At 41.5% G+C, this 17,776-nt stretch overlaps 1 protein-coding gene and 1 long non-coding RNA gene across 5 annotated transcripts in view; one reads left to right on the top strand and one right to left on the bottom strand.

Annotated features, from left to right (window-relative positions):
• The window catches only part of AP1S2 (adaptor related protein complex 1 subunit sigma 2), a 30,046-nt gene extending 22,138 nt beyond the window's left edge, over positions 1 to 7,908 (bottom strand). For both annotated transcript variants that reach the window (XR_003677885.2, XM_024115271.3), the window contains exons 1-2: positions 7,771 to 7,908; positions 5,414 to 5,592 (exon numbers count right to left, since the gene is read on the bottom strand). Coding sequence is in view for 1 of the 2 variants with exons in the window: in XM_024115271.3 (XP_023971039.1) it covers positions 5,414 to 5,592 (179 nt within the window). In the remaining variant the exon portion in view is untranslated. The remainder of the gene's footprint in view (positions 1 to 5,413; positions 5,593 to 7,770) is intronic.
• A 249-nt stretch (positions 7,909 to 8,157) lies between these two features.
• The window catches only part of LOC102979247 (uncharacterized), an 85,410-nt gene continuing 75,791 nt past the window's right edge, over positions 8,158 to 17,776 (top strand). For all 3 annotated transcript variants that reach the window (XR_008616388.1, XR_008616387.1, XR_008616389.1), the window contains exons 1-3: positions 8,158 to 8,226; positions 10,478 to 10,684; positions 11,252 to 11,371. This is a non-coding gene — a long non-coding RNA (uncharacterized lncRNA). The remainder of the gene's footprint in view (positions 8,227 to 10,477; positions 10,685 to 11,251; positions 11,372 to 17,776) is intronic.

The raw sequence follows: 17,776 nt of genomic DNA on the forward strand, positions 1-17,776 counted from the left end.
ACACACACACACACACACACACACATACACACACAATCTCAGTTTTGAAATTCAAGGAACTCCTGCTCTTCAGTATGAGAATAACTTCAGTATGAGTATTTTCATAACACTCTATTAATTTCAATATTATTAAAAACATTTCCTCTTATTTGATTTTTCCAACAGTAAGCAGCATCCTCCTTGATTACGGAAGGAAAAAAAAGAGGCCCAAGAGTACAAGGGCCTGCCAAGTGGTTGTACTATGACAAGAAATCTGATCTTCAGACCTTAACTCCAGGTCTTTTCCACTCTACCACACTGACTCCCTTGTCATACACATACACTTTTGCCAGGATCATTCTACCTGATTCCTACATTCACTAAGTTATTTATTTTTTAAAATAAATATATTTATTTATTTATTTTTTGGCTGTGTTGGGTCTTCGTTGCTGTGCGTGGGCTTTCTCTAGTTGGGGTGAGCGGGGGCGGGGGGGTGGCTACTCTTCGTTGCGGTGCATGGGCTTCTCATTGCAGTGGCTTCTCTTGTTGCGGGGCACGGGCTCTAGGCGTGCGGGCTTCAGTAGTTGCAGCACGCGGGCTCAGTAGTTGGGGCTCGCGGGCTCTAGATCACAGGCTCTGTAGTTGTGGCACACAGGCTTAATTGCTCCGCGGCATATGGGATCTTCCCGGACCAGGGCTCGAACCCGTGTCTCCTGCATTGGCAGGCGGATTCTTAATCACTGTGCCACCAGGGAAGTCCCTCACTAAGTTATTTTAAATGGTAGGCCCCCTGCAGTCTTAGAGAGAAGGCATTCAAACACGTTCATTTATTATCATGAAGGACATAACAGGCACCACCTCCAACCTTACTAACAAACCGCTTCCTCTCTTTCCCAGCACTATCCTATGTTTTGTTTATTCCTTAAAAAGGCAATGGGATATTCCAACCTTCCATCCTCCCTAACCCATGCTCCTCAAATAGTCTTAAATTTGGGAAAACTGATACAAATGACACATAAGATTCTCTGAATTAAGAAAACTAAAGATTAAAGGGGCTGACATTAAAAATGGTAGATAGGGGCTTCCCTGGTGGCGCAGTGGTTGAGAGTCCGCCTGCCAACGCAGGCGACACGGGTTCATGCCCCGGTCCAGGAAGATCCCACATGCCGCGGAGCGGCTGGGCCCGTGAGCCATGGCCGCTGAGCCTGCGCATCCGGAGCCTGTGCCCCACAACGGGAGAGGCCACAACAGTGAGAGGCCCGCGTACCGCAAAAAAAAAAAAAAAAAAAAAGGTAGATAAAAACCAGACATAACTAGCTGCTATGAACAGAGTGCTAAATAATTCCATTAGAAAGAATTTACTAATAGGCAAGGTCAGGTAAATTTAATTTGTTTTTTAAATTTCAAGATTTCTTCAATGCTACTGTTAAGCAATCTAATACTTACACCATCCTCGCTCCTTATCCATAGTACTGCTTTTTACTTACAAGTAAACAGCATTTAAACACTAGTCAAAGGTCCTAGATTATACGAGCCATTCAGAAATATTACTTTAATATCAAATTAAATGAATTCTTCACTGTAGGTGAGCATCCAGTTATCAGGATTATAAGAAGGCACCTCTTTCCAGAAGGCTTAAGGAAGAGAGAAACAGAAGCATAATAACTGGTAACATTTACTGAGTCCTCACTCTGAGTAAGGCACTAAATGTTACCTAAGGCCTTGGCATAATTTACCATTTTAATCCTCAAAAAAACCCTTCCAGAGTGATACCGTTATTATTTGCATTTACAGGAGACTCAGGCTTAATTGAGTAATCTTCCCAGAACAGTGATTTGACTCCAGAGCCTGAGTTTTATATTAAAAACTATGGCCCAGAACTGTGCTAAATAAAGTAATTCTGCAACTGGCAAAAATTAAAACATATTCAAAGCAATTATTTTACGTGCTTTGAAGAGGGAGAAAAATAAAAATTGTTATCCTGATTTAGTAAAAGATCACCAGAAGAACCTCAGGTATACTCCCTATTTTCAGAAGCAAGTGGTTTTTAAAAATTCAATAATGAGCTCATTTTGTTCTCTTAATATATATTTGTAAGTCTAAATCTGAAGTAAAATTAATAATAGATTAGTAAGAAGAAAGGTATGTTTGGTTATTTTTAGCAGAGTAGATTAAGGCTTACTCTAATTACTGGCACTCAGAGAACAACTGAAGGTGCCTATTCTTATATTCACAACACATGACTTCTCCCCAGTCAGCTAAATATCAGCTGACTGTGGGTGACTGTAACCAAACTGTTCTCAATATTCTACTGGTATGTCATTAAAAATTCTTTTGTTAGTAAAGAAAATCAATACAGTACTCTTCAACAAATTCTGAAGCTCATAATTGGTAGGTGTGTATTTTTTAATTAATTTTAAGACTTTAATCCATAACATGCTGCACAAAATAGGAATCAAAAACGCACAGTGTCTCCTGTGTTCACGGGATCTTCAAGAGCGTCTATTTTAGAGATGAGGAAACAAAGGCAAAATGACTTTTTAATGTCACAGTCAAAGTCACAAAACTAGCTAATGGCCAAAGGAAAAGAACTCAAGTCCCCAGATTTTCAGTCTAATTTCTCAGCTATATTAACCTTACTCCCCTCTCACCTCTCCCTCCCGAAGAGGGGCAACTGTAAGGAAAGGCTCAGGGATGAAGAATGTGGATGAGGCAACTTGAGGAAGGCAGACATAAAGATCACCTGGTGATATGAACAGCGAAAGTGCTAGTTCAGAATTTCTCAGCAGCTAAGCGGTAATTCGTTTGCTTAAAAGGTCTCCTGTTCCAGCTGGTCTAGGGGAAAAAAATCACCTGTTCATAGCTACAAAAAAATATGTCCTTAAGTACTCTAGATGAGTTTTCAGTATGAAATGGGGAAATGCAGAGGAAAACTGATTATAAATTCTAACTTTTGCATGTGACTTTCATCTCAGCAAAGCTGGGGCTTTTTTTAGTGCACCTTTATTTATAGGTGCTTGATGTAAATATCAGAGTCAGGTGAGATTACCCTTTACAGCTTTTAACAGAAAAAGCGGTGGCCCAACATGGATGGGCTGAATGCTGTGCACAGAGCACCAGTAGTGCCTTCTTTTCTTTTGATAGGCCATCTCCTTCAGCTACAGGAATCTTGATTCCTGGGACTGATTCCCTTGCTTGTCTTTTCCTCCTCCACACGGGGGACTCCTTCCCCTATCTAGAAATAAGCTTAAGTCTCTTATGCCATTTTTTAACCCTGTCCCCTCCACTCCTGTCTACAGGTGGTTATCACCTCGTCTGTCCTTCATAGCAAAGCTCCCCCAAATAGTCTACACCTGCTGTTTTATTGTCTCCACCTCTTCACACTTTGCCCAATTTCTTAGAGAGTTCTGTCTCTACTATTCCACTGAAAATGTTCTGATGAAGGGCATTTTGTGAAATGCTCACTGTAAAATCTAATATTCTTCACTTTAGTTGACCTTTATGCGACCTTTGGCACTGGTGGCCTTATTTTTGAAACTCTCTCCCCTTCCCCAATGTGGCCGACCTTATACTTATCCTTTGCCTGCTGCTTGAATGCCGGTGAGCTAACGCTTTATGCCTAATTTTCCCCCAGACTTCCATGCCTATGCCCACCCTGAGAAAACTAGGCATCTCCAAATGGAAGTCACACAGGCCCCTCAAAGTCAACCTTCTACTTCACCATTTACCCCATCAACTGAACCAGAAATGTGGAATAACCCCACTCCTCCCCTTCTTTCACTGCCCTCCCTGCTTCTAGCGGTGACCAAGTCTTACCAAACTTACCTCAGGAACAGCTCTTCCACCTGCTGAGCCCACAGCAGAGGTCTTCCTTCAGGACTGCAGGATGAGGCAGTCTCCTAACAGATCCCTCAGGCACCAGTCTGAGCCCTCCCCCCACCCATTCTCCAACTACCGGATCTTTAAAGAAATGCAAATTTTCTATTCATCCCAGTTTAAAACCCTTGCCTCCAGGCTTAAGATTTGATCTGGCCACTATGGATGGCAGTCACTAGCAACTGACCTTGCACAAGTCACTTCTCCCAAATTCTCATTTTTTATAAAGCTGAAGTTTGATCAACAGTAGTGGTTTTCAAACCCAGGAACCATCTACAGAGAGGGTGGAAGCCAAATGAGTTGAGATACAGTCCTGATTTCACAGAGCACCTCCACTTCCACTTGTTTCATTTAAGGTTCTATCCTTGGGGCAAAAAGCTTTTTAAAAAAAAAAAAAAAAAATCACTTGACTAGATTACTCTAAAACATCTCCCAGCTCTAAAATGCTATGATTTTTCTCAACAAATACTAAACCAAACACTGGATACAAAATCACCCAAAGATGACTAATATTCATTCTATTCTAAAGAGGAGTCTATGGTATTTTTAAAGTTCTAGATGTCCTATAACCTTCATAACTTTCTCTACCATCTCCCCCACAAACCCCACTCATATTGTAGTGGAATAAAGGAAAACTGAGAGTAAAGCCAGGCTTCTCTTTGACCCTCCTCGCAGCCCATACAGTCAGTTCCCTGCACATCCCCCACAGGAAAGAATTTTTATATGCATGAATGTTCTTATCTTAAATTCAGTAAATTATTTGTAAGGGAACAGAAATGGGGAAGAAACAAAGTAATTATATTTCTTTTAACCTTATGAGAACAACCTTGAGAAGTTTATTTTAAGGTATTAAAAAGTTTCAGATATTAATAAAGATGTATAGCATTTTTTAAAAAGCTTAGTGTTCAAAGCCAACCTATGAGTCATTTTGCAACATCAAAATTTTAAAAGTCTGTTCTTGGCAAAATTATCTACCAGATATAATCACACCTCCACCACAGCAACAAGTGTACTTCAAATTAATAAGCCCTAACGAACAAATCCTGTATATATCCAGTTTTTACATCTATGCCTAAAATGGTCTATGTATCCAAGGTGTTTATAAGTGAGTAAGAGATCCTAAAAGTCAGATTAAAAGGCATGTCAAATATCAGTCATTACTTTACAGATCTATGGGGAGAAGGTGGTGGTGGAAGGTAAATGCTTATCTAAATTCAGAGAATTACTCACACAATTTAAAATACTGATCTTATTTTCCCCTGCAAAGAAATGAATTCTTTCAAATTTCCTAAAAAGATGATTAAGCATGAAGTATCATTTATGCCTTCAGTCACATAATTTCGTGTAAAAAGATTTCCATGATTTTAACATTTTAGCCTGGGTAATCAATCAAAACAGCAGTTATCTTAAAAATACAAAGCTTTACCTTAAGACTATTTCATCTATATCTTTATTAATCATTATTTATAAATGTCATCCCTCAAAAGTCTGCAATTTCCACATTATAGATGATCTAACATTTGATTCTATTTCACTTTCCTGATAAATAAAAATATACCTTTTGTAAACAATCTTCAGATCTCGCCACTCAAGAAAGCTGCACATTTTAGGTTTCCGTGCTAAAACGGTTTGAACAAGTTCTCTTGTGATCTTTTTCTTCTCTTTGTCTGATAATGGGACGTACCATTTCTGCAGTCGAAGCTTTCCCTGACGACTAAAAAGCAACATAAACTGCATCTGTTAAGATAAACAGAGCCAAGATTACAGGCAATACTTTGATTCAATAAAGTTAAGGTTAAGATGACACGCTGCACAGAGAAGCTTTGGGGGACAGGGCGTTTAGCTAACAAATGATGAGTAGCCATCAATATTTCTATGCCAGTTAAAATAGCAGGAAATTCTTATAGAAAGATCTTCCCACCAGATGCAAATCCTCCCACCCCACCCTGTTCCATGTAAGTTTGGCGGGGGGAGGGGGGGGAACGGGAGGACAAAAACAGGTGAAGTGAAAATTCTGATGAAAAAGATAATTCTTGCAATTTAAGAAACTATTGTGTACCTGTGCTATAGCAATGTATGTATATGCATCAAAAGAGAATTGTTGACATCAACTGGTTTAGATGCATTTGAAAGAAACAGATCTACTATTTTTCACCCTAAACAGAACGAGCTGTCCTAGTTCCAGACCGAATTACTTGTAGACAGACTGCTATAACTTAGAATGCTCTCTTCAGTTTATGCTTACATATTTTAAGCAAAACAAAAAATCAAAAATATAAACCAAAAAAAATCCCATAAATGCATTTTTCTTAATAAAAGGCTGATTTAAGTATCCCTTCTCATCTCATTTTTAAAATTCCACCATAAATATACACACAATAAAGTGAGTTAATAGAATTTTACCTAAGAGAATAAAACCTTTAAAAAGCCAAAATAAGAGCTACACACATTCACACATTACACGAAATACTTCATTTAAAACGATAAAAAACATAGCATCTACAGATGGAGTGGATGCTGAATTCTAGTGTATTTTACACAAACTATTTTGTACATATTTATTTGGAATCTGCAAATGATGATTAGTCTACATGTTTAGTTTTTAAGGAAATCTTCTTGTACAATACTTCAACTGGTCTTCTCAACGGCAAACAGATAAGCACTGTTTCTACAAAGGTAATTTAAAGGTAGAATTCAGATATATATATATTTTTTCTTTTAACTATTCTATGTTCCAGTACTAGTTACTGCAAGTAAGATTCAGCCTGACTCTTAATATTCACCACACCATGCCGAATTTGAACATGGGGTGGGGGAATTTATACAATCAATTTGAATAAAATGGGCCCTAAATTTCGCTAAGAAATCATTGCCTCTTTTTGTAATAATCCAAACAGGCATAAAGATATTTAGAAATTTACGATGCGACAATTTAACTTTATTAAAGTTAAAACTGGCTGAAAACACCTCACTTAAAAAGGATGCCTGGCACGAAATAAACGAACAATATTCGTTTATTGATGTCAAAGTGCCTCACATAGAAGTCCTGTTAAGATACCGGCATTAGAAGTGGACAGCAAGTAAAGCATCAACTGGACAACGTTTCATGCAAACCCGTTAGCAGAACTTGGAAAAGAACAGACCCGTATTCCAGGATCTCGATGACCAGGAGGGCTGGGGGTTTGCTTTCGGAACTCAAGGACTCAAGGGAGTCTATAGCAGGATCCACCATCTCCCCCACCACCACCACTTTATATGACGAATAAATAATTCACTCTCTTGAAAATAAATTATGTTAACATGGGACGATACCCGGTCGCAAGGTACAAGTATTCCTTTCCTCTAGTTAAAAACCAACGCTCTGATTTTGCCACAAATCACAGAGCACCTCAATTCCTGGAGATTGGTATTAAAAACAATGGGCTCGGCCGCGGAACGGGCTCGGGGCCAGCGTTCCTCGGTCCGGCCGTCTCCGATGCCTGCCCGCCGCCCCACGGGGGGCCGCACACCATCACTGACCGATCGAGCCCGGGCGAGGTGACAGGCAAGGAGCGGGGCAGACAATGGCAACCGCCGCCGCGCAGGGGGCGCCAAGGGTCCTCGGTCGCCGCCGCCCCCGGCCGCCGACCCCGCCCGCAAATGCCCCGCAAAACTTGAGGCGATTCCCGAACCACAGGTGCCGCGGGGCCGCCGCAACGTCCGAGACTGGCCCCCGCATCCTGGGGCGCGGCGCCGAGTGGAGAGGGGCGCGGACGCGAAGAGAAGTGAGTTTCGAGGCGCAGTGCCCCAGTGGCGGGCCGGGCGGGCGGACGCAGGGTGGGGTCGTCGGGGCGCTCGTGGGGCAGCGGGGGGCTCGCCCGACCCTCCCTCCCCGCTCCCCGTCCCCGGCGCCCCCGCTCGCCTCCCGGGACTTACAGCGGCCGCGGGCCGCAGGCGCGGCGGGGCTCGGCCGGCGGCTGCGGCGGCTGAGGGGAAGCCCCTGTCGCTGAGCTGAGGAAGAGAAGCCGTGTTGCTGTGGGGAGAGGACCCGGTTCGCGGAGTGAAGGCTTAGGCGGCGAGGGGAGGGCGAGCCGACAGACCCCGCCCCGGGGGCCGGACGCGGGAGGAGCCAGGGCTGCGGCGAGCAGAGGGGCGGGCTGGGCGGTGCGCGGGACGCAGCTCGGCTGTTGCCCACGGCACCGGAGACAGCTCAGGTGACCGCCCAGTCCGAGGAAGCCGATTGGCCGCGTCTTCACCAAGAGGGGTGGTCCGAACCGGAAGCCAGGCCACGTGACCCGGAAGCGGCAGCTGCCGGGGCCGGCGCGCCTGCGCACTCCTGAGTGTGCCACCGGGACGCGCGCGCAGCTGTCTCGGCTATTTTGTGGTGAGAAGGTAGTGTTTCGCGGTGCCCTTTGTTGACCCTGCTATGCGGGCAGGGAAGATCTGGACTGCCAAGAACCACATTCGAGCTCGGATAACTTTCCGTGCCCCAAGAGGGTGGGACGGGGCGGTGTAATGGCTGGTGATGTTGGTGAGGGGAGAGAGGGAGTGCTGCAACTCTGAGGAAAACAAGTCAGCTCTTTCTTGGAGCTCGTGCACGCGTTTAGAGTGCTCTTTACAATTACTTTGCCTCAAAACCGTCCGGAATCCGACCCCTTCTTCCCATCGCACTGCTACAGCCCTAGACACCTTTTCGCCCCAAGCTGTGCAAGTGTCTCTTCCCGGGGCTTGCCTCGTCCATCCTCAGTGCCGTGGACCTGAGGAGTTACCGTCCGTTCTCAGCTGAAAAGCCTAGACAGCACCTCATTTCAAGATCCCGCTTCTTTCACACGGAGTCTCCCGTCTCCTCCCCCACATCCGCTTGGGTTCCAGTTTAGTCTTGTCAGACGACTTGCTCTGCCTGGCATGCCCTTACTTTCAAATGTCACAGCTCCTATGAAGCCTCACCCTCAAACCCTGTAAGAAGGAATCCCTCTTTCATCCCTATGCTCGTTAGCACATCTTGAATTTTCTTCATTTTGCATCCCAACCTAGTTCACTGCCTAGTATATAACACCACTAATAAATGTGAGCTGACTGATAAGGATTATAAAATTGTAGATTTGTTAAGAACCATAGTGCTGAGCATTGTGTCTGGCACATAATGGATGTACATATTTTTTTGAATGAAAGAATGGATGAATCATCCAGTCCGACTCATCTTTTACAGATGAGGAAAGGGGAGCCCCACGGGATTAAGTGACCTTGCTTGAACAGCCACGGGTTTCTCATGTCGAATGCTATTCATTACCCCAGTCACCTCGGTTCTTACAAAGGAAGCTAGAAAATTGCTTTTGTTAAGGTATGCCCTTTTTGCAGAGGTTCCCAAACATAGTCGCCCAAATTTTTTAACGGCCCAAAGGGAAAAAGAGATGCTAAGTTTTTCAGGAAGCTAAATTTAATCAATCTAAAGGAATCCTTTATTAAGGATTGTGTTCTTTTTGTGTGTGTTAAAATGTCTATAAAACTAAGATAGTATATAATAGGAATTTGGGAACATTTTTTAATGCGCTTCTTTGGCAAAATAAAAATATACAGTACCTTCCTTTTTTTTTTCTTTTTCTGGAATACCTTCCCTTTTAAACGCTGCTATGCTGCTTGTAAAATTTCCTACCAACGTGTATGCTAAACGTATACTGTAGTATTAAAGAAGTGGTCAACGTAAAGCACAGAGCTGGCTTTCTGTAGGTCTTTAGGCCCCCTGCCCAAATTTCAGCAACGGGACCAATCCTGCCCCAGAGGCACATGTTAATGCCCCATTTCTCCCTTACTACACAAAACAGATGACATTAGCCAGTCAAAGATTGATCTAATACTATGTAATGAAAACTCGCCCTCTGAATCCAAATGCTGCTTTTCTCTTTTTCTGTACAAAACTCATGTCCTCAAGGTTCCTGAGATAACTACCTCCAAGTTTAAGCTTATTGGTTATGCTCCTGATGTTGGTCTGTGGTTCTGAAAACGAGGACGGGAGACTTGCTGATGACATATTGGCAGTCTCTGGTATTCCTAGCCAAGAAAAGGTGGAGGTTGGGGGGAGGGAGGGAAGGGAATTATGGGAAAAATAATTAGCAGCTGAAAGCAGCTATTACATAATCTTGGCTGCTTATTAATTTAGGAGAAGGAATGGCTTATTAAATTCTAATAGCAACAGCACAACTGCAAACAACCTAGCAATTAACAGTGCAGGGCCCATTATTTTGTTAATATGTTCTCTTCTTTTGGCAAGTGTATAAGAACAAAATTTATAGAAGCAGATGGTCTTTTTCAGTAGATTATAGATTGTTTATTTCCCAGTCTTAGTATTAAGAGCTTATTGGGCATTCACCGTGAAAGACAAAAGAAGCCCTGTTATTGTCTTTGTTGGTAATTAACTGTTTGACTTTGATTCCCACAGTTTCCAAATTGTGGGCTTTGTTATATAGCTGATTCTTCTCACCTGGTATCTTCTTCATCTGTCATGTTAATAGGGTCTCTTTTTTTAGTCCTCTGCTTTTGTTATCTGGGTGGTCCTGATTTCTTGGTTGTTACTGATTGATGGTGCAAAAATTATTTTTTATGAAAAACTAAAAATCAGATTTTATACTTTTTTTTTTTGATACAGGAAACATTTATTACAGTACTGTTTCTCATGGAACAAGAACGTGTAGTTTCATGGTGCACGGCTGCCAGATGTTTCCCAGGTTTCAGTGTCCCAGGTAGATAAAGGAAAATTCGGCAAGGTCAGAAGAGAAAAGAACAGATTTATCATGAAATAGGAATGGTAACTGTGTCCCAAGTGTACAGAAGGGGAAGAATTGAAGTCTTTCTGGTAACCTGCCTTTTCTTTTATTTATGTTTTTATCGAGATGTAATTGACATATAACATTAGTTTCAGGTGTACAACATAATGGTTCAATATTTATATATATATTGCAAAATGATCAGAGTAAGTCTATTTAACATCACTTTTTTCTTAAACAACAACAAAAAAAGTGCCTAGCTTTTATTTGTGCTAAATGCAAGAGGTGAGGGTAAAGTAGAGATTCTACCTTTTAACAGTAAAATTTTGAGACTTTTTATGTAGTTTTTATAAGTTTTCAAAAATAATTGTAGTTTCCTGTTAAATGTGTGATGGCTATATGCTTTTATCTCCTCTCCCTCTCAAAATGCCATTAAATGAAAAAAAAAGAAGCGGAGTGTTTAAAGTATAGACCCACATGGACAATAAGGGAGGGGACAGTAGCGTGAGGATGTCAACGAGGATGTCAGGGTACACTATTGGCTCATGATTAAACACTGACGATTTAAGAAAAAATTGTAGTATGTTTATCTTGAGAATATGGAGGACAGACGTGAGGGGATGTTGAAATAATGCTAAATCCTCATGCGGTAACAGGAAGAAGATAGATACAATCCAACATGAATCAAGAAATAGAATTATTAGCATATTCTTTCAATACCAAGAAGTAAATTCCAGATGCAATGAAGACTTTCTTTCCAGAGACAGAATCTTGAGGTAGGATGTAATAAAGGTTATTATTACATTTTATTTTACTGTAGGTTTTACTTAGATAATTTTTTAAAATATTGTAATGAAGTAGATAAAAATTCTTCTGTTAGTGCTAACACTATATTAAGTATCTGTACAGTGTTCCTTTAGCCAGTCTGTATATTATATAAAATTTATTAAATAAAAATGTCTTGAGCTTCCCTGGTGGCGCAGTGGTTGAGAGTCCGCCTGCCGATGCAGGGGACGCGGGTTCGTGCCCCGGTCCGGGAGGATCCCACATGCCGCGGAGCGGCTGGGCCCGTGAGCCATGGCCGCTGAGCCTGCGCGTCCAGAGCCTGTGCTCCGCAACGGGAGAGGCCGCAGCAGTGAGAGGCCCGCGTACCACAATCAATCAATCAATCAATCAATCAATCTTGTAATGAAATTCAGTGCTGAATCATTGTAGAAGATCACAGTAAGTGTAAAAAAGATGCTCAGAGTTTGTGAATTTGCATCTTCTAAGATAAAGTTGTTCCAAGGAGAAAACTGGCCTAAAATAATGAGGATTTGTGAACCAAATCATTTCAGATAGATAGAGTTGTCACTGCTGAAGTCCTCAACAATGAGCTAAAGGGAAATGTGGAACATACGTTCTTTCTTGACGCCTGTTTCCATAGCTTTGAATAAAATGCAGGAGAATGACTCTTCTCCTTTTAATATTGGGTTAAAGCAGTGATTCTCAAGCTGGGCAATTTTATCCCCCACCAGGGGACACTTGGCAGTGTCTGGAGACATTTGGGTTGTCACAGTGGGGCAGGGGGGAGGGGGTGGGGGAAGAGTTGGTGATGCGGCTGCAATGTACAGAATAGCTTCCATGACAGAATTATCCAGCCCAAAATGTCAATAGTGCCGAGGTTAAGAAACCCTGAGTTAGTCACTGAAAAGGTTAACATGCAGCAATGGAGATATTGTATAGACATTTCAAGAAATGGAACAAGCAGTTATCTTCATATGTTTGTTTTTCTCTCGGAGGGGTTGGAGTTGGAGGCATTCTTAATATTTGATAGGTAAAATCCTTAACTGCTGAAAAGACTGGCCACATACATGAGGCAGTCAGTATTCTTCAAAGTAACTAGAATAAACTATCCAAACGGGATTTTTTTTCAAAGTGATTCTGGAATGTTAGTGGAAGTTATTTAGAACCGGGATCCATGAGATGACTATTCCATCCATTCATTCATTCATTTTTTTTTTTGGCTGTTTTGGGTCTTCGTTGCTGCGCGTGGGCTTTCTCTAGTTGGGGCGAGCGGGGGCGAGCGGGGACTCCTCTTTGTTGCGGTGTGTGGGCCTGTCATTGCGGTGGCTTCTCTCATTGTGAAGCACGGGTTCTGGGCACATGGGTTTCAGTAGTTGTGGCATGCAGGCCCAGTAGTTGTGGCCTCAGGGTCTAGAGCGCAGGCTCAGTAGTGGCGTGCAGGCTTAGTTGCTCTGCGGCATGTGGGATCTTCCCGGACCAGGACTCAAATTCGTGTCTCCTGCATTGGCAGGTGGATTCTTAACCACTGCGCCACCAGGGAAGTCCCAAATCATTCATTTATTAACATAAATGTTTATTATGTGTTTGCTCCCTGCTGGGCACTGTGGAAGGTAATGATGATACAAAGACGAGTAAGATGTTGACTCTGTCCTAAAGCTCCAAAACTATTTCTCCTGACCCCAAATTCCATGTCTTTGGCAGCAAACTCTGGATGGTCAGGGGAGCAGTCACCAATCAAACATATGAATACATTTTCTTTTAGGAAACCCGTAGAGATGCTTCATAGAACCTTAGATGTCTGTGACTGACACCTTTGGAAACTATTTGCCCTAATGACCTCCCAGGGCTCTTAGCAGTCTTTTCATTCTGTCAGTTTTCCACAATACTCTTAATTCACAGCAGTATTAGAGGGACTTGCTATGTTTTCAACAAAAGAGTTTCAAATAATTTTCTTTTGACCTGGTCCTTAAAATGAGATGTTTCAGCAGTAATCTAACTCAACTAGACTAGTGGTTCTAGGATATTCTTTAGGGGACTTGTGAAAACACAAGATGGCTGGGCCCCACCCCCAGAGTTTCTGATTTAGCACGTCTGACGTGAGGCCTGATAATTGCATTTCTTTTTTTTTTCTTTTTTTAAATTGAAGTATAGTTGTTTTACAATGTTGTGTTAGTTTCTGGTATACAACAAAGTGATTCAGAATATATACATTCTTTTTCAGATTCTTTTCCATTGTACGTATTGTTTATCTATTTTATATATAGTAGTGCCTATCTGTTAATCCCGAGTTCCTAATTTATCCCTGCCCCCACTTTTCCCCTTTGGTAACCATAAGTTTGTTTTCTATACCTGTGAGCCTGTTTCTGTTTTGTAAATAAGTTCATTTGTATCATTTTTATAGGTTCCACATATATGTGATATGTGATATTTGTGTTTCTCTGTCCGACTTACTTCACTTAGTATGATAATCTCTAGGTCCATCCATGTTGCTGCAAATGGCATTATTTCATTCTTTCTTATGGCTGAGTAATATTCGTGTGTGTGTGTGTGTGTGTGTGTGTGTGTGTATTTATATACATATACACCACATCTTCTTTATCCATTTGTCTGTCAATGGACACAGGTTATTTCCATGTCTTGGCTATTGTTAATAGTGCTGCTATGAACATAAGGGTGCATGTATCTTTTCAAATTAGAGTTTTTGTCTTTTCTGGATAGATGCCCAGGAGTGGGATTGCTGGATCATATGGTAACTCTATTTTTAGTTTTTTAAGGAACCTCCATACTGTTCTCCATAGTGGCTGTGCCAACTTACATTCCCACCAACAGTGTCGGAGGGTTCCCTTTTCTCCACACCCTCTCCAGCATTTGTTATTTGTAGACTTTTTAATGATGGCCATTCTGACCAGTGTGAGGTGGTAGCCCATTGTAGTTTTGATTTGCATTTCTGTAATAATTAGCGATGTTGAGCATCTTTTCATGTGCCTGTTGTCCATCTATATGGCTTCTTTGGAGAAATGTTTATTTAGGTCTTCTGCCCATTTTTTTATTGGGTTGTTTGTTTTTTTGATATTGAGCTATATGAGCTGTTTGTATATTTTGGAAATTAATCTCTTGTTTGTCACATCTTTTGCAAATATTTTCTCCGTTTCCATAGGTTTTCTTTTCATTTTGTTGATGGTTTCCTTTACTGTGCAAAAGCTTCTAAGTTTGATTAGGCCTCATTTGTTTATTTTTGCTCTTATTTCTTTTTCATCGGGAGACTGACCTAAAAAAACATTGCTATGGTTTATGTCAGAGAATGTTTTGCCTATGTTTTCTTCTAGGAGTTTTGTGGTGAGAGTTGTATTTCTAAGAAGTTCCCAGGTGGTGCTGATTCTGCTGGTCTTGGGACCACACTTTGAGAACCACTGCTCTATACCAAAAAAAGCTATGACATATAACAGGAAAGTTCTCAAATCCAGTAATTGTGATATAATTTTCCCAGACAAATGGTATAAAGGAAACTTGAGATCTGAATTTCTTTATTGCTGACCTCATTAAGTCTGATACCATTGGGAGAGTAATAGTCTCAGTTATATGAACCTGAAGTTCAGTCTGTATACACAACCCATAGTGGCCTATGATCGTGGTGTGCCCTCTACAAACTAATGTACTATAATAGTCTAAGTTAGAGATTAGAGTACTTAGAGAAACTTGAAGTTTGCACCCTAAAAATCAGATGATTACGTGATGAATATCACTACTCTAAAATTTTTTCCAACTAATTATGCCAAGTAGGAATCACTCCTGAATACTTTGTTAGTGATTATAGACATGAGGTGGAAAGGAGAGAGTTGAGAGGGACCAGGTAGACAGAATCCGTATCCCTGGATAAGGCAGAAGCCACTACGTAGTAATCAAAATCTGCCCTTTCTCTTCCTTGACATGTGGCTAGACTCTGTTCCTCAGCCACCCGTGCGGTTAGGTGTGCCCATGGAGCTGAGATCAGGCTATGAAATGTGGATGGAAGTGCTGTCAGGCTGGGCCCAGAAAACCCGCCACAGGAAAGCCTCTTCCCTCCCTCCCTCCTCAGCCCTGCTTTTGCCCTCTGGATGTTGACACTTCGAGGTGTCCTTGGAAGTAGGGTTTTGAAGATGGCTGAGTCTCTGTCAGCCTGGGTTCCTGAATGACTGCGTGGAGCAGACACACATACCAGTACCACCATCATCATTCCTACCACCAATTGTACTTTAAGTGAATGAGAAATAACTTTGTATTAAGCCAGTAATTTTTCCGGGTTCACTGTTACAACTGTTAGTATTACTGGCCATCCTTGCAAGCTCTTACACACTTCCTTACGAAGAGAAGGAGCCATAGTGATGGGTAGAGCGGTGCATTTTCAAGTGGCTAGCTCTTTGTCTCGATTCTAAACCTGCTTTTTGTGCTCCTTCATGTGTCTCCTTTTCGTTGAAATTTAAAGAGAATCCTCATACGATCTGAGTCCAGAATTTAAAACTACTCCTCTATCAAAGGGGCAGGAAAGACTGATTTGAGATTTTTCATTAGCTTTACATTCCTCTGGCAAAACATAGCATTTGTACCAGGCAGTAGATAATGCAAAATTTTTAAAATCATGTGGATGAAAGAGCCAAGGAAATGGGGGTTGTGGGGGGAGCATATTCTGGCGAACTATCCCTAATTGTCAAAAGTGGATGATGTTGTCAGTTTCTTAGAACCAAGAAACCAAAGATGACAGTTGATTTATGATCAGATTATATCCTTGTCTTCTAAATAATATAGGACAAAGTTAAAACATTTATCCTAAAGCACTATTTAGAATACACAGACATTTTAATTGAATGATTTGAAAAACTTTTAGAAATAATGCACACATTTTAAATATAACAAATACATAAAATAATAGATGTTTAAAGGTGATTTCACTCAAAAACTTCATTTTACAAATAAGGAAATTAAGCCCCAGAGAAGTAAACAAATTGCTCAATATCATACTACCTCATTAGTGGTAGATGAGGAACTAAGAGCCCTGTGTTCTGTCTCCAGCCAGTGTTTTCCCACCATATTCCACTGTCTGTTGCCCATAAACTACTAGCCCATTATCTTTAGACAAAAACAAACAGATAAACTGAAAAACCACACACCCACAGCCCCTCAAAACATAAATTCTTCATTTCTTTCTCTTCTCTCTCAGCCTGGTAGTAAAGTATTTGTGTCTCCACTAGTGGACTGAAACCCTGGCAATCTCCAGGATTGGGATAGTATTTTACTAATCTTTCTATCACAGAATCTAATCCAATACTTGGCATAGAGTAGACGCTCAGAAAATGTTACTTTGAAATGTTAATTACTTTGACGCCAAAAGAAAAATTAATAAGCCCCTGTCTCATTGCTTCTTGAGTGTTATCAGTTTTTCTCCTCCCCTCCCCCTACCATAGCATACGAAGTAATCTCCTCCTTTCCATCCCCACTAATATTGCCCTAAGTCAGACCAACAAACTGGACTTTGTCTCAGCCCCTCCCCTCCATCTGATCCCATTACTACAATTCCTTCTGCATGTGGCCACCTGAGTGTTTTTTCTGAAACATAAAGCCAATAGAGATTAGACCCTCTGCTTAGAATGTTTCAGTTTCTTTATTACTTCAACTTGTATGCCTGTGTCTGGGCCAGGTACTCATTGGGTACTGGGGATAAAACAGAGAACAACTTAGACATGGAACCTTCTGCCAGGTGCTTATGGTATAAGGGCAGGAGGGCACAGTTTACAACTGGCAATCCCAATACAGTAACATAAGTGTTCCAAAAGGGGGAAGGCCAGGGTGCTAAGGGAGCATATAGGAGAGGGCCTAACCCAGAGTTTCGGTGATCGTGATAGGTGGTAGAGTCTGAGAAGGGTTCCTGGAGGACACAGACTTTAGGCCAAAATTGAAAAACAAAACAAAACAAGTGAGTTGGGCAAGAGTGTTCTGCACAGGGAGAGTAGCATGTACAAAGATAAAGAGATGAGTGTGTGACTCTTAAGGACCTGAATAGAAGGTCAGTGTGGTCAGAGAGTACCTGGGTAAAGATAAGTCTGCAGAGAATAAGAGGACCAGGTTATACAGGACCTTTTAACAAGATTAAAACATTTGGGCTTTATGTAAAGATACTGGGGGACGCTGAAAGATTTTAAGCAAGGGCACTGCCATTATTGGATTTGAGTTTTAGAGTTTCAGAAAAATCACTCAGGATGAAATGTGGTTAACTGCAGGATATACTGTAGTCTGAGTTTAGTTGCAGATAAAATAAACCGTTCTAACTAATATAAACAAAAGCAGTCTAAAAATGATTGGAAGAGCAAAATCTAGGCTGAGTGTCCAGGAAAACCTTCCAGAATAACACTGCAGAACTTGAC

This window comes from Physeter macrocephalus, chromosome 21, assembly GCF_002837175.3.
Source record: "Physeter macrocephalus isolate SW-GA chromosome 21, ASM283717v5, whole genome shotgun sequence".
Taxonomy (NCBI): Eukaryota; Metazoa; Chordata; class Mammalia; order Artiodactyla; family Physeteridae; genus Physeter; species Physeter macrocephalus.